Genomic DNA, 15,917 nt, shown 5'->3' with positions numbered 1-15,917 from the left:
CTAAACAGTACTTTTTACATTTCAAGGGCTACAATGACTTAGAATGCAGGCACATTTTTACCTGGCTGGTTCTGGGAAACCTTCCCAGGAGAGTGCATCAGACACTTTGTTAGAGGCTCATGAAATGTGTTATATTTCAAAATCAAAGTCTTGCAGAGCTAAACTCCACCGAAGAAGTTTTTTGTTATTCTCTTTGACTGTGTGAAGCCACTTCAGTGCAGCATGGTCAGTCTGCAGGTGGAACCGCTGTCCCCAAATCTACAGGTATAGCTTCTCCAGAGAACACACAATGGCATAACATTATTTTTCTGACATTGACCAGTGGCTTTCCCTCTCAAAATTTTTTGCTGAGAAACACGACAGGATGGAATTGTTGATCTGGTCCTTCCTGCACTAAAACTGCTCCTACACCACGCTTGGACGCATCTGTGGTTACAACAAACGGTTGGTTGAAGTCCAGGCCCCTCAGTACAGGACCACCTTAAGCTGGTTAAAGGCTTTCTGACACTTTTCAGTCCACTGAACTGCATTTGGCTGTTTTTTCCTGGCCAGGGCTGTCAGTGGGGTGGCAATTTGGCTGTGGTGTAGTACAAATCGTTGGTAATACCCAGCCAAGCCCAAGAAGGACTGGACCTGCTTCTTTGACTAAGGGACAGGCCAATTTTGGATAGCATTTACCTTAGCCTGTACGGGGTTGATAGTACCTTTACCCACCTGGTGTCCAAGGTACATTACCCTGTTTAGGCCTATTTGACATTTTTGGGCCTTAATGGTTAATCCTGCCTCCCTGATGCGCTGGAAGACAGCTTGGAGGGTGTTCCAGGTGTTCTGCCCATGAATCTGAGAATATAGCCACAGTGTCGAGGTAGGCAACTGCAAATTCCCCAAAGCCAGCCAGAAGGTTATCTACCAATCTTTGGAAGATGGTGGGTGCATTTCGCACTCTGAAAGGGAGCACATTAAATGCACACAGACCTACATGGGTGATGAAGGCTGACCATTCCTTGTCCGGGTTATTTAGCGGCACATGCCAGTACCCCTTAGTTAAGTCTAAGATGGAGATGAACTGGAGACGTCCCAGTTTCTCCAATAGCTCATCTGTGCGTGGCACTTTATTTATCACAGTTTTCAATAAGACAAGCTTCTTACATGACTTTGGTACATAAATGCCTAAATCCCATTGACTTCCAATGGGATTTAGGCTCCTAAGTGCGAAAGTTGTTTTAAAAATGAGACCTAGGCTCCCAAATCCCCGGGCTCTTGACTTTTTTCTTATGTGCTTAAGTTACTTTGAAAATGAGATTCTGGCTCCTAAGCCACATTTATGCTTTTGAAAATTCATTCCAATCATTTCACAAATGTGGCAAACACTGGTTCTTTCTCTGTGCCTGAGTTAATGTTAAAAAACCAAATCCTTCAACTCATCGGGCCAAATCTGCTATTCCTTGGGGAGGGAGGCAAAAGTGAGTTTAAATCAAATTTGAGCCTCCAGCCCTGGAAAATCTTAGAGCATCTCAGATCTACGGTATGTCGTGTCAGTTTGTAGCTTCTCCTGGGCCAATGTGCTGTAGCCGCACTTCCCTTCTACTATCACACCCTCTATTCCAGGGGCTGCAAAGCAGGGGCAGTGTAGCGTAGTGTCATTGTGGCAACACTTTACCAACTGAGGAACTCCTTTATACTGGGAGTACTCGCAAAGGGCTGGTTCCTCTTTCTTTATAGCCCAAAATGTCATAAAGAGGCCTCCGCATTCTGCAGATTCTGGCCCAGGTACCAGATTACAAATAGAGGAGCTTTTTCAATCTCGACTGTCACACTGCTATCTACTCTGAGCATATCACACTGCTCTACACTGCATCATTTAAGGCAGTGGGGCCCTAGGGGTCTGCAGACTATGTCTAAGATTTCCAAAGGGATCCACACCTCCATTCAAAATGTTTTAGGGGTCCACAAATAAAAAATGGCAGAAAACCAGTGATTTAAGGTGTCAGTGTGATGAAATAAGAGATTCACCGTAAAGGGCCATGCATTATTATATACCAGATACATACTGTTAATATAAATGTAGCAGCTACCAACTAATCTGAACTTCTGGCAGAACATTTGCAAATAGTCTCTGAGAAAACTAGCTGGATTTTTGGGTGCATAAATTAGGAGTAATATGTAGACAACATCAGACAAAGCTGAGACACTTGACAGCCTAGAGAAAGTGTATTCTAAATACACATTGGCTGGTCTTGAACAACTGAAGGGCTCCTGTTAGTTTTATGAAAAAAGAAAATGAGCATACTTAAATATTGCATTTAAATTACCTTGCCCTGCAGATGAAGATTACTGTGGATAATATCCCTAACTTCATCCTCAGTGTCTTTCTGTGAAGGAAAAATACATTGTATCACATACATCATATAGAACATGTACTTAAAGAAAGCAGGTTTCAGAGTGGTAGCCATGTTAGTCTGTATTAGCAAAAACAATGAGGAGTCCTTGTGGCACCTTAGAGACTAACAAATTTATTTGGGCATAAGCTTTTGTGGGCTAGAGCCCACTTCATCTGATGCATGAAGTGAAAAATACAGGAGCAGGTATAAATACATGAAGGGATCGGGGTTGCTTTACCACGTGTGAGGTCAGTCTAATGAGATATACTTACCTACATGCCTCCAGCTTTCATCCAGACCACATCACACGATCCATTGTCTACAGCCAAGCTCTAAGATACAACCGCATTTGCTCTGATCCCTCAGACAGAGACAAACACCTACAGAATCTCTATCAAGCGTTCTTAAAACTGCAATACCTACCTGGTGAAGTGAAGAAACAGACTGACAGAGCCAGAAGGGTACCGAGAAGTCACCTACCACCAGACAGGTCCAACAAAGAAAGTAACAGAACACCACTAGCCGTCACCTACAGTCCCCAACTAAAACCTCTCCAGCGCATCATCAAGGATCTACAACCTATCCTGAAGGACGATCCATCACTCTCACAGACCTTGGGAGATAGGCCAGTCCTTGCCTACAGACAGCCCCCACAACCTGAAACAAATACTCACCAGCAACTACACATCACACAACAAAAACACCAATGCAGGAACCAAACCCTGCTTACAAACCCCGGTGTCAACTCTGTCCACATATCTATTCAAGGGACACCATCATAGGACCTAACCCACATCAGCCAGGGCTTGTTCACCTACACATCTACCAATGTGATATATGCCATCATATGCCAGCAATGCCCCTCCGCCATGTACATTGGCCAAACCGGACAGTCTCTACACAAAAGAATAAATGACACAAATCTGACATCAGGAATCATAACATTAAAAAAACCAGTAGGAGAACACTTCAATCTCTCTAGTCATTCAATAACAGACCTAAAAGTGGCAATTCTTCAACAAAAAAACTTCAAAAACAGACTCCAACGTGAAACTGCAGAACTGGAATTATTTGCAAACTGGATGTGACGGGCTGGGTCACAGAAACCCTCCTGGGAACTGCCACCTGATGTGCCAAGACTACTTCTGCCCCCGCTTTCCCTGCCAGCTCAGGACTCCAGCACCGTGTCTTGTTGAGCCAGACATGCCCGTCTGCTCCAACACAGACCCAGAGTCTGAACCACATGCCCAAAAGCCGCAGACTTAACTGAAAGCAGCTGACAGAAGTGTTCCTGTTTTAAACACACAGATGCCCAACTCCCAATGGGGTCCAAACCCCAAATAAATCCGTTTTACCCCGCATAAAGTTTATACAGGGTGAACTCAAATTGTTCTCCCTCTATAACAGATATGCACAGCTGTTTGCGCCCCTCCCCCCAGGCATTAATGCATACTCTGGGTTAATTAATAAGTAAAAAGTGATTTTATTAAATATAGAAAGTCGGGTTTAAATGGTTCCAAGTAGTAACAGACAGAACAAAGTGAATTACCAAGTAAAATAAAATAGAACATGCAAGCCTATGTCTAAGAAACTGAATACAAATAAAAACCTCACCCAGTAAGCTTCCTTTTACAGACTAGTCTCCTTCTAGTCTAGGTCCAGCAATCACTCACATCCCCTGTGATTACTGTCCTTCATTCCAGTTCCTTTCAGGTATCCTTGGGGGTGGAAAGGCTCTCTCTTTAGCCAGCTGAAGACAAAATGGAAGGGTCTCCCAGAGGTGTAAGTAGACTGTCTCTTGTGGGTGGAGACCCCCTCCTCTCTCCCAGGGGCGGCTCTATAAATTACAGTGCCCCAAGCAGGGCGGCACGCTGCGCCGCCCTTCCCCGGTCCCGCGGCTGGGGCAGAAGTGTCTGCGGTGGGTGCGCTGGTTCGCGGCTCCGGTGGAGCATCCGCAGACATGCCTGCGGGAGCTCTGTCCAAGCCGCGGGACCAGCGCGCCCGCCGCAGTCATGCCTGTGGGAGCTTAAGCGGAGCCGCGGGAAGAGGGGACCCTCCGCAGTCATGCCTGCGGCAGGTCCGCTCGTCCCGGGCTCCGGTGGACCTCCCGCAGGCATGACTGTGGAAGGTCCGCCGGAGCCAAATGCCGCCCTGCCCCGACAATGCCGCCCCACGCGCCTGCTTGGCGCGCTGGGGTCTGGAGCCGGCCCTGCTCTCTCCTATGAAAAGTCCAGCTCCAAGATGGAGTTTTGGAGTCACATGGGCAAGTCGCATGTCCATGCATCACGGAGTTTCTTACCAGCCAAACCACATTCTTGGGAAAGCTCCGATGTGGATTGGCACATTCAAGTTCACTGTTGGTTTAAGTGTTTCTAGATTGGGCATTTAATTTGCACATTCCTTTCTCAATAGAAATCAAGCAAGTATACAGCCAATATTCCTAACTTCAAGTACAAAAATAATACATGCATACAAATGGGATTAATAGATTCAGTATATCATAACCTTTACAGAGATATGTTACATAGCATATGTAGCATAAAACATATTCTAGTTATGTCATATATACATTCATAAGCATATTCCATAAAGCCTTATGGGGGGGCACCGTCACCAGATACCAACAGATTAGGTCTGAATAAAGACTGGGAGTGGTTGGGTCATTACAAAACCTAAACTTAATTTCCCCAATACTAATTTCTCCCTACTGTTACTCACACCTTCTTGTTAACTGTCTGTATTGTGCCACTCTCTTACCACTTCAAAAGTTATTTTTCCTCCCTTGGTATCCTGCTGTTAATTGATTTATCTTGTTAGACTGACCTCACACTTGGTAAAGCAACCCCCACCCTTTCATGTATTTATACCTGCTCCTGTATTTTTCACTTCATGCATCTGATGAAGTGGGCTCTACCCCACGAAAGCTTATGCCCAAATAAATGTGTTAGTCTCTAAGATGCCACAAGGACTCCTCGTTGTTTTTAAATAAAGCAATTACTTGTGTCAAACAGGGACGTTCTAGGCTATGCATATCATGTTAAGGAGAACTCTCTGGGGATTAAGATAGGGGTCAGAACTCCAGGATTCTATTCCCAACTGTGCTGACCTAGGACGCAAACAGCCGCTATGTACCTCAGTTTAACAAATTGTACAATAACAATATCTGCCTATCCAGCAGGCAGGTGGTGAGGGTTAAGTATTATTCATATCAAGTACTTTGATATCCTCAGATGAAAAGCACTGTATAAATGCAAAGTATTATTTTGATGATGTGCAAAGATTATGACTTTCACCCTTCTCTAATGTAGGCAGTGACTTAAAGGGAGCTGCATACAAGCTGCAGCTCCTGAACATATTGTGTTGGAGACCGGTACAAAAACTGCAAGAATTTGGAAAGCAAGAGCATAAGGTGGTCCCTACATACACACTTTCACTGGCGTATGTTTTCTTTGCATCTGCACAGACCCAGCTATTCTTGTCAGTGTGGAGGAAGGAGAGGCATTGGACCCTCCTTGTCGTGACTCTCTTTGGGGTGTCTAGCACCACTGTCCACATTGGTCCCCTCTTCTCTTAATTCTTACACACTAAGAGTGGAAAGACCAGGCTTGTGTCTGGACCGTGCACCAAGGGAAACTGAAAATTGAGGTAAGGCTCCCGGGCCTACCTCTCAGGTATCTGGGGCATGTCTGACAACATTCTAGCTCTCTGGGAGTAGGTCTAGATGCCATCATTTATATCTGCAGCTACATTTGTATCTATCCATAGTCATTCAGCCCGTTGCACAATAATTTGCATTAAAATCATCATCATAAATACAGTCTGGAAACTTTTGCCCAAATCATAGAATCTCAGGGTTGGAAGGGACCTCAGGAGGTCATCTAGTCCAACCCCCTGCTCAAAGCAGGACCAAACCCAACTAAATCATCCCAGCCAGGGCTTTGTCAAGCCTGACCTTAAAAACCTCTAAGGAAGGAGATTCCACCACCTCCCTAGGTAACCCATTCCAGTTCTTCACCACCCTACTAGTGAAAAAGTTTTTCCTAATATCCAACCTAAACCTCCCCCTCTGCAACTTGAGACCATTACTCCTTGTTCTGTCATCTTCTACCACTGAGAACAGTCTAGATCCATCCTCTTTGGAACCCCCTTTCAGGTAGTTGAAAGCAGCTATCAAATCCCCCCTCATTCTTCTCTTCTGCAGACTAAACAATCCCAGTTCCCTCAGCCTCTCCTCATAAGTCATGTGCTCCAGCCCCCTAATCATTTTTGTTGCCCTCCGCTGGACTCTCTCCAATTTATCCACATCCTTCTTGTAGTGTGGGGCCCAAAACTGGACACAGTACTCCAGATGAGGCCTCACCAGTGCTGAATAGAGGGGAATGAGTGTTCTGTCTTTGCAACCCTGCAGACAAAAGAGTGTAAGCTGAAAATCAGTGTAATGAATGGTAACACAGGGAACTCTTTGTTGCCCACTCACCACTAAACAGAGGAGGGTCTTCTCAGACTTGAGTTCCCTTCCCCTCATTAAAAACCTGTAATTTTTAAACAGCATAGCTGTCTGAATGACATAAACGCATTGTAGCTTCACTAAACTGTGATCATACTGCCAAACAAGCTACATGACTGTGGAATCATTCCCAGAAGTACCATCTGTATGCCAGTGAAACCTCTAGGCGAATATAAAACTATGTAACCAACTGGCAGTGGCCTGGGAGTGGTGAAAGTAGTACTGTATTGGAGAACCGGTTATATTAGTACATTTATAGTTTCTATCTGTATTTCTAACTAACCAAAGTTTGTTAATATCTATTACTGGCAATTTTTCATGGAAAAAAAAAATCAAACACAAGAAATAACCCTAACCCTAACCTAGAAAAATACACTTAAAAAAGCAAAATATCCAAAAAACATTTTTTTCAGCAAATCATAATAAAATTAGGCAGTGTAAATAAATAACCATGGTGTTCATCCATGGTAGTTTTTTACATGACTGTACTGTACACTACTCAGTTATCACTGTAATCTTTACAATTATGTCCACAAATCAACATTAAAATAATAAAAAATATGTTAAAGACAGAACAGGTTTTAATGCTTTGCATTTAATTTTAGTCATAATTTCTTACTCTTTTGTCTGCAGGGTTGCAAAGACAGAACACTCAGCCCCAAGAAAAGAGTTTGAGAATGTCTCACATTTCTTACCGATCAATCCTGGAATGCTTTGATAGTTCTCTAAATTGAGTTCCATCTAATCCTTTTAAGCATGATCACTAGCGCCTGATCCAAACCCCACTGTGGTCAATCAAAAGACTCAATGGGCATTGGGGTCAGGCCCTGAGGGTAGAGGGGATTAAAGCAAGGAAAAGCAGGGAAATCTCACAGGACTCTGTTAGAGGAATAGTGTAATGTCACTTTTCCACTGCCCCAGATCGAGGTGGGGGTTGGGGGGGGAAGCATGAGGAGGACCTACCATGCTGAATCTGTTCTTGGCCAGTGCAATTAACTCTTGGTCTCCGGGTGCACAAATATTTAGACCAATAGGTAGTAATCTCTTCAGTGCTGCTACAATGAGAGATGTCTGTACAGAATACCGGTCCCCTTTTCGCTTCATTTTCTTTCTCTCCTGATCAGAAACAGCTGCCTAGAGCATATAACAAACAAATACGCTATTATTATTAAATATTTATGCCTGCAATGACATTTTAATTTACATTTTTCTACTGTTGCCTAGTTCTGATAATTTCATTACCACCTATCCAGCTCCATCCTCATCTGAAGGTATTGCTCACTATGCCACACTGCCTTGTGTTTCACGCAAATACTTCATAAATATGAATACTTTCTAGAACAACTGTCTTTTGACTTGATCCCACACACTTATTTCCCTTCCTATATGTGACTGGACGCTGTTCTTCAAGAGACATACTTGTCAATAGTCCTTTTATGTCTTTCCCCTTTGCAAACATGTGACATTTCCAAGTTCCAGTCTCTTAGTCCTGCCTTCTCTGTTTTTTTAAATATCACTACCTTTTGTAGGGGAATCACCTTAGTTTAGAACACCACTGAGTTCTGGCTGAAAAAATGGTGACAGTAAACAAAAGTGTCAGATGAACCAAGGAAAAAAGTGTCGGATGGAACCATGGAAAAAATTAAAGTAGCTGCAGCAGAATTTTCTGAACTGAACACTAAAAATCATAAGCACATTTCTTCATAAAACACAGCATTGTCTTCTGGACTGAACACAGTACTGAGAATCAGACATTCCAGTGCCAGTTCTGCCACCAGTTTACATGCTGTCTCAAAGGACTTACTTCGGTTTACATCAGTGTAAAGGAGACCAGAATGTGGCCTTCCTCAGCATGGAGGTGTTTTCAAAATGAATTAATTAACATTCATTTCATGCTTCAAGTATGTAAAGTGTTATATAAATGTTGAGTATTATTTTAATTATAAATCAAAAAGTGGAGTTGTGATTGGTTTTTGTTTGATGAGATTTTGCCATGTAGGAAACAGCAAGGACATGTGCAATTAGTAGGTCATAGAAGCTGGATTGCTTAGCTGTCTGGAATTTCAAAGAATCATGTGCATTTCAAAAGACCACATTCAATAGTTTTCTCCTGTTTGAAGACAAACACACATAAAGGGATACATGAAAAAATAAGCTAATGGGTGAAAAATAAGCATTTGTATGAAATGTTTGACTATATATATGTGAAAAATACAACTTGATTAATTAAATTCAATGTTTACTACTTGATATGCAGCTTTTTCAAAAAGAACCCTTTGAAGTGACACTTATTGAAGTAACTAAAAAGGAAATGGAGAATAAAATATACTGTTTCATCATAATAATGCCTTGTCTGAATCAGGGTTGACAGATGAAAAGCTGTGCATCCAGTTTTATGTACTCAGAGTATACTGCTACATTTAGAAACTTCTGACACTTCCATAGCAATTTAACTCTGCTGTAACTGAGAGAACCCGTTCACATTTACAGGTCTGACCACAATGTAGTCAATGGGGTGGCATGGGTACGACTGAGATCTGAAATTGACACAATTTCTGGGAAAACTTGTTCACATACATTAAGTTTTTCTGTTATAAAACAAAAACTGTAAAATACAGGATAAAACTGTAGAGTTATGCTTAACAATTAGACAGTAACAGTCAAATATTTCTACCTTACTAATTAAGGGGCATTAACACATACTGAGAATGGGAGACAAGAGGACAAAGTATGTAAAATATCCTGGAAACAGGAACTAGGTTTTAAAATATATTGACTGTGTGTCCAAGGAGATCTGACTGACCCAAGCAAGTAGATGCACATGCTGTCATATAGAGGTGATAGAGGGCACGCTATCAGCATTTCTCCAGAGAAGTCAGGGTATTTGGACATTTTATCTGATTAAGTGAGGAGAAAATATGAAGGAGGATCGCTAAAAGACATAGGAACACAGGACCATACAAATTGCCATATTGGATTGGACTAGCGGTCCATCTACTCTGGTGTCCTGTTTCTGACATTGGCAAATATTAGATGCTTGAACAAAAAATGCTAGAATCCAAGGCAAGGATAAATATGTAACGAACTACAGGGAGGAAAGGGGAAATTAAATGAAAAGTTAAGTTAAAAATGTTTTTTCTATTCTCTGTTCAGGTTCTGATGCAGCCCTCCTCACTGTCGTATCTCAGCACCTTGCAGAAGTGCATTAAGTGATGTGACTAGCAGTTGTTATATGCAACGCTTTCTGTCTTCCCCATATTTTCTCTCCCAGGGGAAAATTATGTGAGGTTTTATTGGATGGGGAAGAGTGTTCACGTGTTTTTTTTGTTTGTTTAATATTTAATGTCTACTGTGTTGTACGTTTGTTATTGAGGACCACATCAAAGTAGCGAACCTTGCACTTGGACCAGAAAGCTGGGATGTTTGTGGGAGTTCATTCCACAGCGTTGGATTGGCCCCAGAAAAATCTCTATCTCCTGCACAATGAGCTGATTTTCCTGATCCCCCTAGTTAGTGATTTGCTTATGCCTTTAAGGATGAGGGATTTGTCCTTTATGCTAGGGACGAAGAGTCTCGCTGAGTTCTGCTCAGCACAAGTCTCAAAGGCTGGGGAAGGTAAGGAGGCATTATACCATCTTTCTAAATCTCCCTCTCTCCCCTCTCCACACCGAGTCTGGCTGCTCCAAGCTGTAGCCAGCTGAAATGCCTGCTCTCTCTTACCTTCATCCTAGTAACTACAGATATTCCCTGTAATTATAGTGGGGAATAACTCTAGAAATGGAAGACGTACACACATACACACACTTTGACCACTGTAGTAGGCACAATTGCATTCCATCATGCACCAGTGGCCAGATCCTGCACTGTTTGCCTACCCAAAACTCCTGTGGACTTCCATAGGATGTTGGAGTGCAAAACAATTAAGGATCAGGTCCAACACCAGGAAAGAAGATGGTATGTGCAGCCAGTGATGATATAATCACATGGCCTTTAAGCACACCTGATATTTCCATCCACTCTAGCCAAAGCAAGTAGCAGCAGCACAGTGCATCTTCAGCACTACTGAAGGGACCATCATAAATGGCAGGACCCTGAAAGTTCACAGGAACATTGACTTTAAGGGGTTATAACTGCGGAAACTTGCCATTACAAACTACAAAACTAAAACACTAAGAGGAGAGAAAGCAAGATGGGATAACAACATTTAAACTTTGCAGCTTATTGTACCTTAGACATCTTGGATTTGGTGTCAGTAATAAGGAAAGACATGTTGTTGATTTCATTCTGTACCACAAAATTCTGCTCTTCCCTTTTGAAATTCTGAAATGTTACACAGGAGATTTCAGTTAAAAGCACTTATTACATGTGAGAAATCTGTCCATACAAGTCTTAAATAATAAATATGGGTTCACTGGAACTCTATAGAGTCCACAAAGTTACAGTATCTACATTTTTAATGGATTCTTGAGAATGTGTTAAATTCTGGCATTATTTACATTGCACAAATCTCAGATTTTTATCTACTCTGAACATAAAGTGGATCTACAAACAGACATCCTCTTTTAAATGAAAGATGTATTTTTATTCTCAGAAGAGTCTGATGCAGATTTGAAAATCTACTAGGGAAAAGAGGAGGAAGGCAAAGAACTACTAGGAACCAATGATGTCAAAAAATACGATCGAAATTTTAGCCACAGTGTTTAGAAAGCTCTTCAGAAACTATTGTTGTGCAGAAGAATCTGTGCAATATAATTAATTTGCATAAATGAAGTGAGCATTTTTATACCTGAAGTGAGCTTTGATTTCAATACTTTTCTCTAACACCTAAGGGAATATAATTTCCAACATGACATTAACATTTACATCTGAGCACGATATTTCAATAACATGACTCACTAAACTTGAATTTGCCCCTTTTCACATATGCAATAAGACTGCCATTACCAGCTTCTTGAACTGACAAATTCTGTTTTTTTGGTGGTGGTTGTTTTTTTAAATGCACTTTTCATTGTGAACAACAGCCCACTGTGGATATTTGAAATTCCAGCTGTTAATTGTGATGAATCACATAAACCAGCAGTTCTCAACCAGGATCCGCGAGCCCTTTCAAGGAGGCTGCAGGGCCCTGCAGCTGAAACCCAGAGTCTGATTCCTGGCGACCCATGCAGGGCTGAAGCCGGGAGACGTGGGGCTGAATCCCCGAGCCCTGGTACTCCCTGTGGGGCATAAGCCCTGAGCCCATGGGCAGAATTGGGAACATGGAGGGCATTGCCCTCCCCCAAACTGCAGCGCAAGAGCACGGCAGTCCCGGGGACAGCTCCACACCTCCCCTCCCCCCAATCTCCTCTCCCTGCTCCCTGGCTTTGTCAGAGGTGGGAAGCCGGAGCCAGGCAGTGCGGAACAGCTGCTGCTCTGCCTGGTGCCATGGAGCAGGCAACAGCAACATCCCCTTTTCTCCTGCTGGTGCTCCGGGTTGAAGCTGCTCCTCAGCTCTCAGCCCCCTTTGCTCCTGCAAAGGCAGCTGGTAAGAGCCACCTCGGGGGGGAGACCCGGCTCTGTGGCTGGCAGACCCCTCCAGGAACAGAGACCACAGGGGAGCCCTCCCTGCATGCAGCCCTTAGCTACTCCCCTCCCTGCCCCCTGCCTAGCTACCTCCTCTCTGCATCCACAGCCAGAGTTCCCTCTAATTTTTCCCACCCTTGTGCAGAATGAATTTTGTTGTGTACACCAATACGGAGGTGATGTGACACACATCACCTTCATATTGGTGCACATAACAAAATTCATGCGGTGGGGGTGGGGTTGGGGGGTTCTTGTGGGAGGAGGCTCAGGGCTGGGCCAGAGGGTTGGGGCTGCAGGATAGGTCCCAGCAGGTCTGGGCCAGGGGAGGGCTGGCTGGGCTGCGCCTGGGCCCAATCCAGCTGCGGCTGGGTCCGGGCCGCTCCAGGCTGTAGGAGTCGGGGTCAGAGGAGGGGCGTCCCTCCGCAGCAGGTCCCCAGGTGGGTTCCCTAAGCGCCTATGCAGTGCTAAATAGGCTGCTGTGTGGCCACACAGCTTACAGGGAACTTAGCCCACAGCTACCCGATGTGCATACTAGGTACCCTGTCCCTGCACCGTGTGTTACCCCCATGCCTGCACACAGCCCCTAGCTACCCCATCCCTGCACCCTAAGCTGTTTTCAAACTTTCTGAGCTAAGCCCCCCAACTTTGAATTATAATTTTTGGTTGTGTCTCCCCCCAACCCAGAAAGGCCAGGTGGCCTTTTGAGGTGAGTCAGGGGGTGGAGGTGGCGCTCCCTCCCTGGACCGCACCACGCGGAAGTGGCTCGAGCCCCACTGGCCCCTGCCCTCCCAAAACAGAAGTCAAACTACACCTATGCCCAAGGCCCCTGCCCTGAGGGCACCCCCACCCCCACTGGGCCCTGGAATTTTTATAGCATGTCAAGGGGGGCCTGAGCAAGAAAAAGGTTGAGAACCCCTGACATAAACCACATGGTTTTACTTCTGTCCTCTGGCTGAACTAGCGTAATTTTTATAATTTGGAAGAAGGTTTAAGGAAGTCGCTTTGTGTTTTAATCTCCTGTAGCAGTATCAGTTGATAGAGAGGCATCATCTAAACAGGATTAAGGAGTTTTGGAAAACTAAACACTTTCTACTCTTGCCAACACTAAATTTGGCTCCAAACATCCTGCCAAAAAAGTCTGATTACTGTAAAATATATAACCCGAGTGCAGAAATTAAATTAAATTTTGTCTTGTGACATTCACACAAAGTCATTGTGTTTCCTGATCTGTAATTCTATGTCACTAAATAAATGCATGTGTATACATGGTCCAAGCTGTGTAGGTTGCCATCAGATCTTTATCTAAATTATTTAATTAACTCTGTGCCATGGCTCTAGTGAGGGATATTTGGAACATTGGATACTATTTTGTACAACAGGGAGGCCATCTCACACATTAGTATGAATGCTAGAGTATGTAAGCTTCCAAATTCACTCTGTGAGCATTCATGAGAGAGAAACTTGATCACTCAAACATTCAAAGGAAGTGAGCACAAAAATGGATGCAAGCACAGTCAAAGTACATTCATTTTAAAGTTTGTGTGAATATTCACAAAATTGTTCTCTTTATTCTCTAAGCTCTAATGATATGACAGATTTGAACTATATAGATAGGAACATTGTAGATAGATATAAAATACGTTATTACTAGGGCTGGCTGGAAAACAGGAGTATTTTGTGGAAACTTTTCAGGTTTCAACAATTGCTTTTGTTCTACACCAGGACAACACCAAGACCCTTTGGAAAAACAGAGCAAGAAAGACAGGAATATTTAATTGCCCAGTGATTATGGCACAACCCTGAAATATGACACACCCAGGTTCAAGTCCCTTCTGTTCCTGATTGAGAACACACATCTTTGTGAAAAGTTTCAGTTTTTACAAATTAGCATTTTCCAACAAAAAAATTTTTCATTGAAAATTTCCCAACCAATTCTAGTAATTACACATGTACTGAATTCACATATTAGAAAGTGTTCATATTGAAAAAAATCATGTAGCCTTGATTAAGCACTATAAAATACTACAACAAAACTTCTATATATTTTACCTTAGCTATTTTTGTTCATTTTACATCAAATATTGTAGTCGAAAATAAAAAGATTTTACAAAATATGCTCTTCAGTTTGCACACCTTAAATGATTTTCCACATAATAAAATAACATGCTAACCTAGCTAAACTTTGATGCAAACCTCCAAGGCATAAAATCAATTACTGATGGCAATGACTTTGCTATACTCCACTGCTTACCTGCAGGCAAACAAACTTTCTAAACTCAATCAAAAGTCTTTACATTTGAAAACTCTGACAGATTACAATAAAGCGTAAACTTATCCAGTTTCCATTTCAAATATGAATTATATTAGATAAAGGATTGTTGCCTCACATTTACATAGTGGAATGGCATAAAATGCAAATAGCATCACAATTAGATAAAAAATAATTGCCTAGATATTATCAGACTGGTAATTCTGTCTATCTTAGGTTTTTCTACAATGAGCATCACTAGAGTACCACTATTTAAAATACTGATCCAGCAAAGCACTTAAATATGTGTGTAAGTTTAAGCATGTGAGCAATCCCTTTTAACTGGCATGTTTAAAGTTATTAACATACTTATATGTTTTGCTGACTCAGCGCCTAATTGTTGAACAGGTATTTAGGCTGTGCCTGGTGAGGTTCATAGATAATGTTAGTTAAAATACCTCTAAGTACAGAAATGCTACAACACTATCACTCAGACTTGCAGAACTGTGGTTATAGTGGGAAATGCAACTATGTAAAGATGACACTTCTTCACTCGCCTATTCCCTGTGAGTGTTCAGTCTCATCTTATTTTATTGGCAGTTTTCTTTTAGTAATTTTACTGCTTTTTACTCTTGCACACATCGTGAGCTGCATTCTATTCTAAAGCACATATCATCAGTGAAGTTCATAGCTTAATTCTTAATGCACAATCTTTGTTGCTGGTGCTGGTGTACAAGCCAGAAATAACCCAGGTTGAGATCCCAGGATGAGTTTTGCAGGAATGGCATTAAGAGGAAATTTCCTAACTTGCAAATTAGTGAATCTCAGCTAGAAGTCACCAAGAGCATGTCTATACTGCAGTTAGACACCCATGGCTGGCCCGTGCCGGCTGACTCGGGTTCACATGGCTTGGGCTGCAGGGCTGTTTAACTGCAGCGTAGATGTTCCAGCTCAAGCCGCAGCCTGAGCTCTGGAACCCTCCCCTCCCACCTTACAGGGTCCTAGAGGACCCCAAGCTCCTGCCTGAGCCCAGACACCTACACAGCAATTGAACAGCCTCGCAGCCTGAGCCTTGCAAGCCCAACTCAGCTGGCACAGGCCAGCCGCGGGTGTCTAGCTGCAGTGCAGACACACCCCAAGAGGCAAACATGGAATCCCAGGACTTCTTTTACAGAGCATAACCCTGATTTAAAACATGCTGAGCTATTTGTCTGTCTGC

The 15,917-nt window shown here is 42.9% G+C and overlaps 1 protein-coding gene across 1 annotated transcript in view; it reads right to left on the bottom strand.

Moving 5' to 3' along the window:
• The window catches only part of RYR2 (ryanodine receptor 2), a gene marked incomplete at its 5' end in the record, with an annotated part of 534,914 nt that overhangs the window by 133,824 nt on the left and 385,173 nt on the right, over positions 1-15,917 (bottom strand). The window contains 3 exons of the mRNA XM_045010317.1: positions 2,313-2,372; positions 7,852-8,022; positions 11,116-11,208. Of these exons, the coding sequence (XP_044866252.1) occupies positions 2,313-2,372; positions 7,852-8,022; positions 11,116-11,208 (324 nt within the window). The remainder of the gene's footprint in view (positions 1-2,312; positions 2,373-7,851; positions 8,023-11,115; positions 11,209-15,917) is intronic.

The sequence above is a fragment of the Mauremys mutica genome, chromosome 3, assembly GCF_020497125.1.
Source record: "Mauremys mutica isolate MM-2020 ecotype Southern chromosome 3, ASM2049712v1, whole genome shotgun sequence".
In the NCBI taxonomy this organism is placed as follows: Eukaryota; Metazoa; Chordata; order Testudines; family Geoemydidae; genus Mauremys; species Mauremys mutica.
This window is presented reverse-complemented; position numbering and strand designations above follow the sequence as displayed.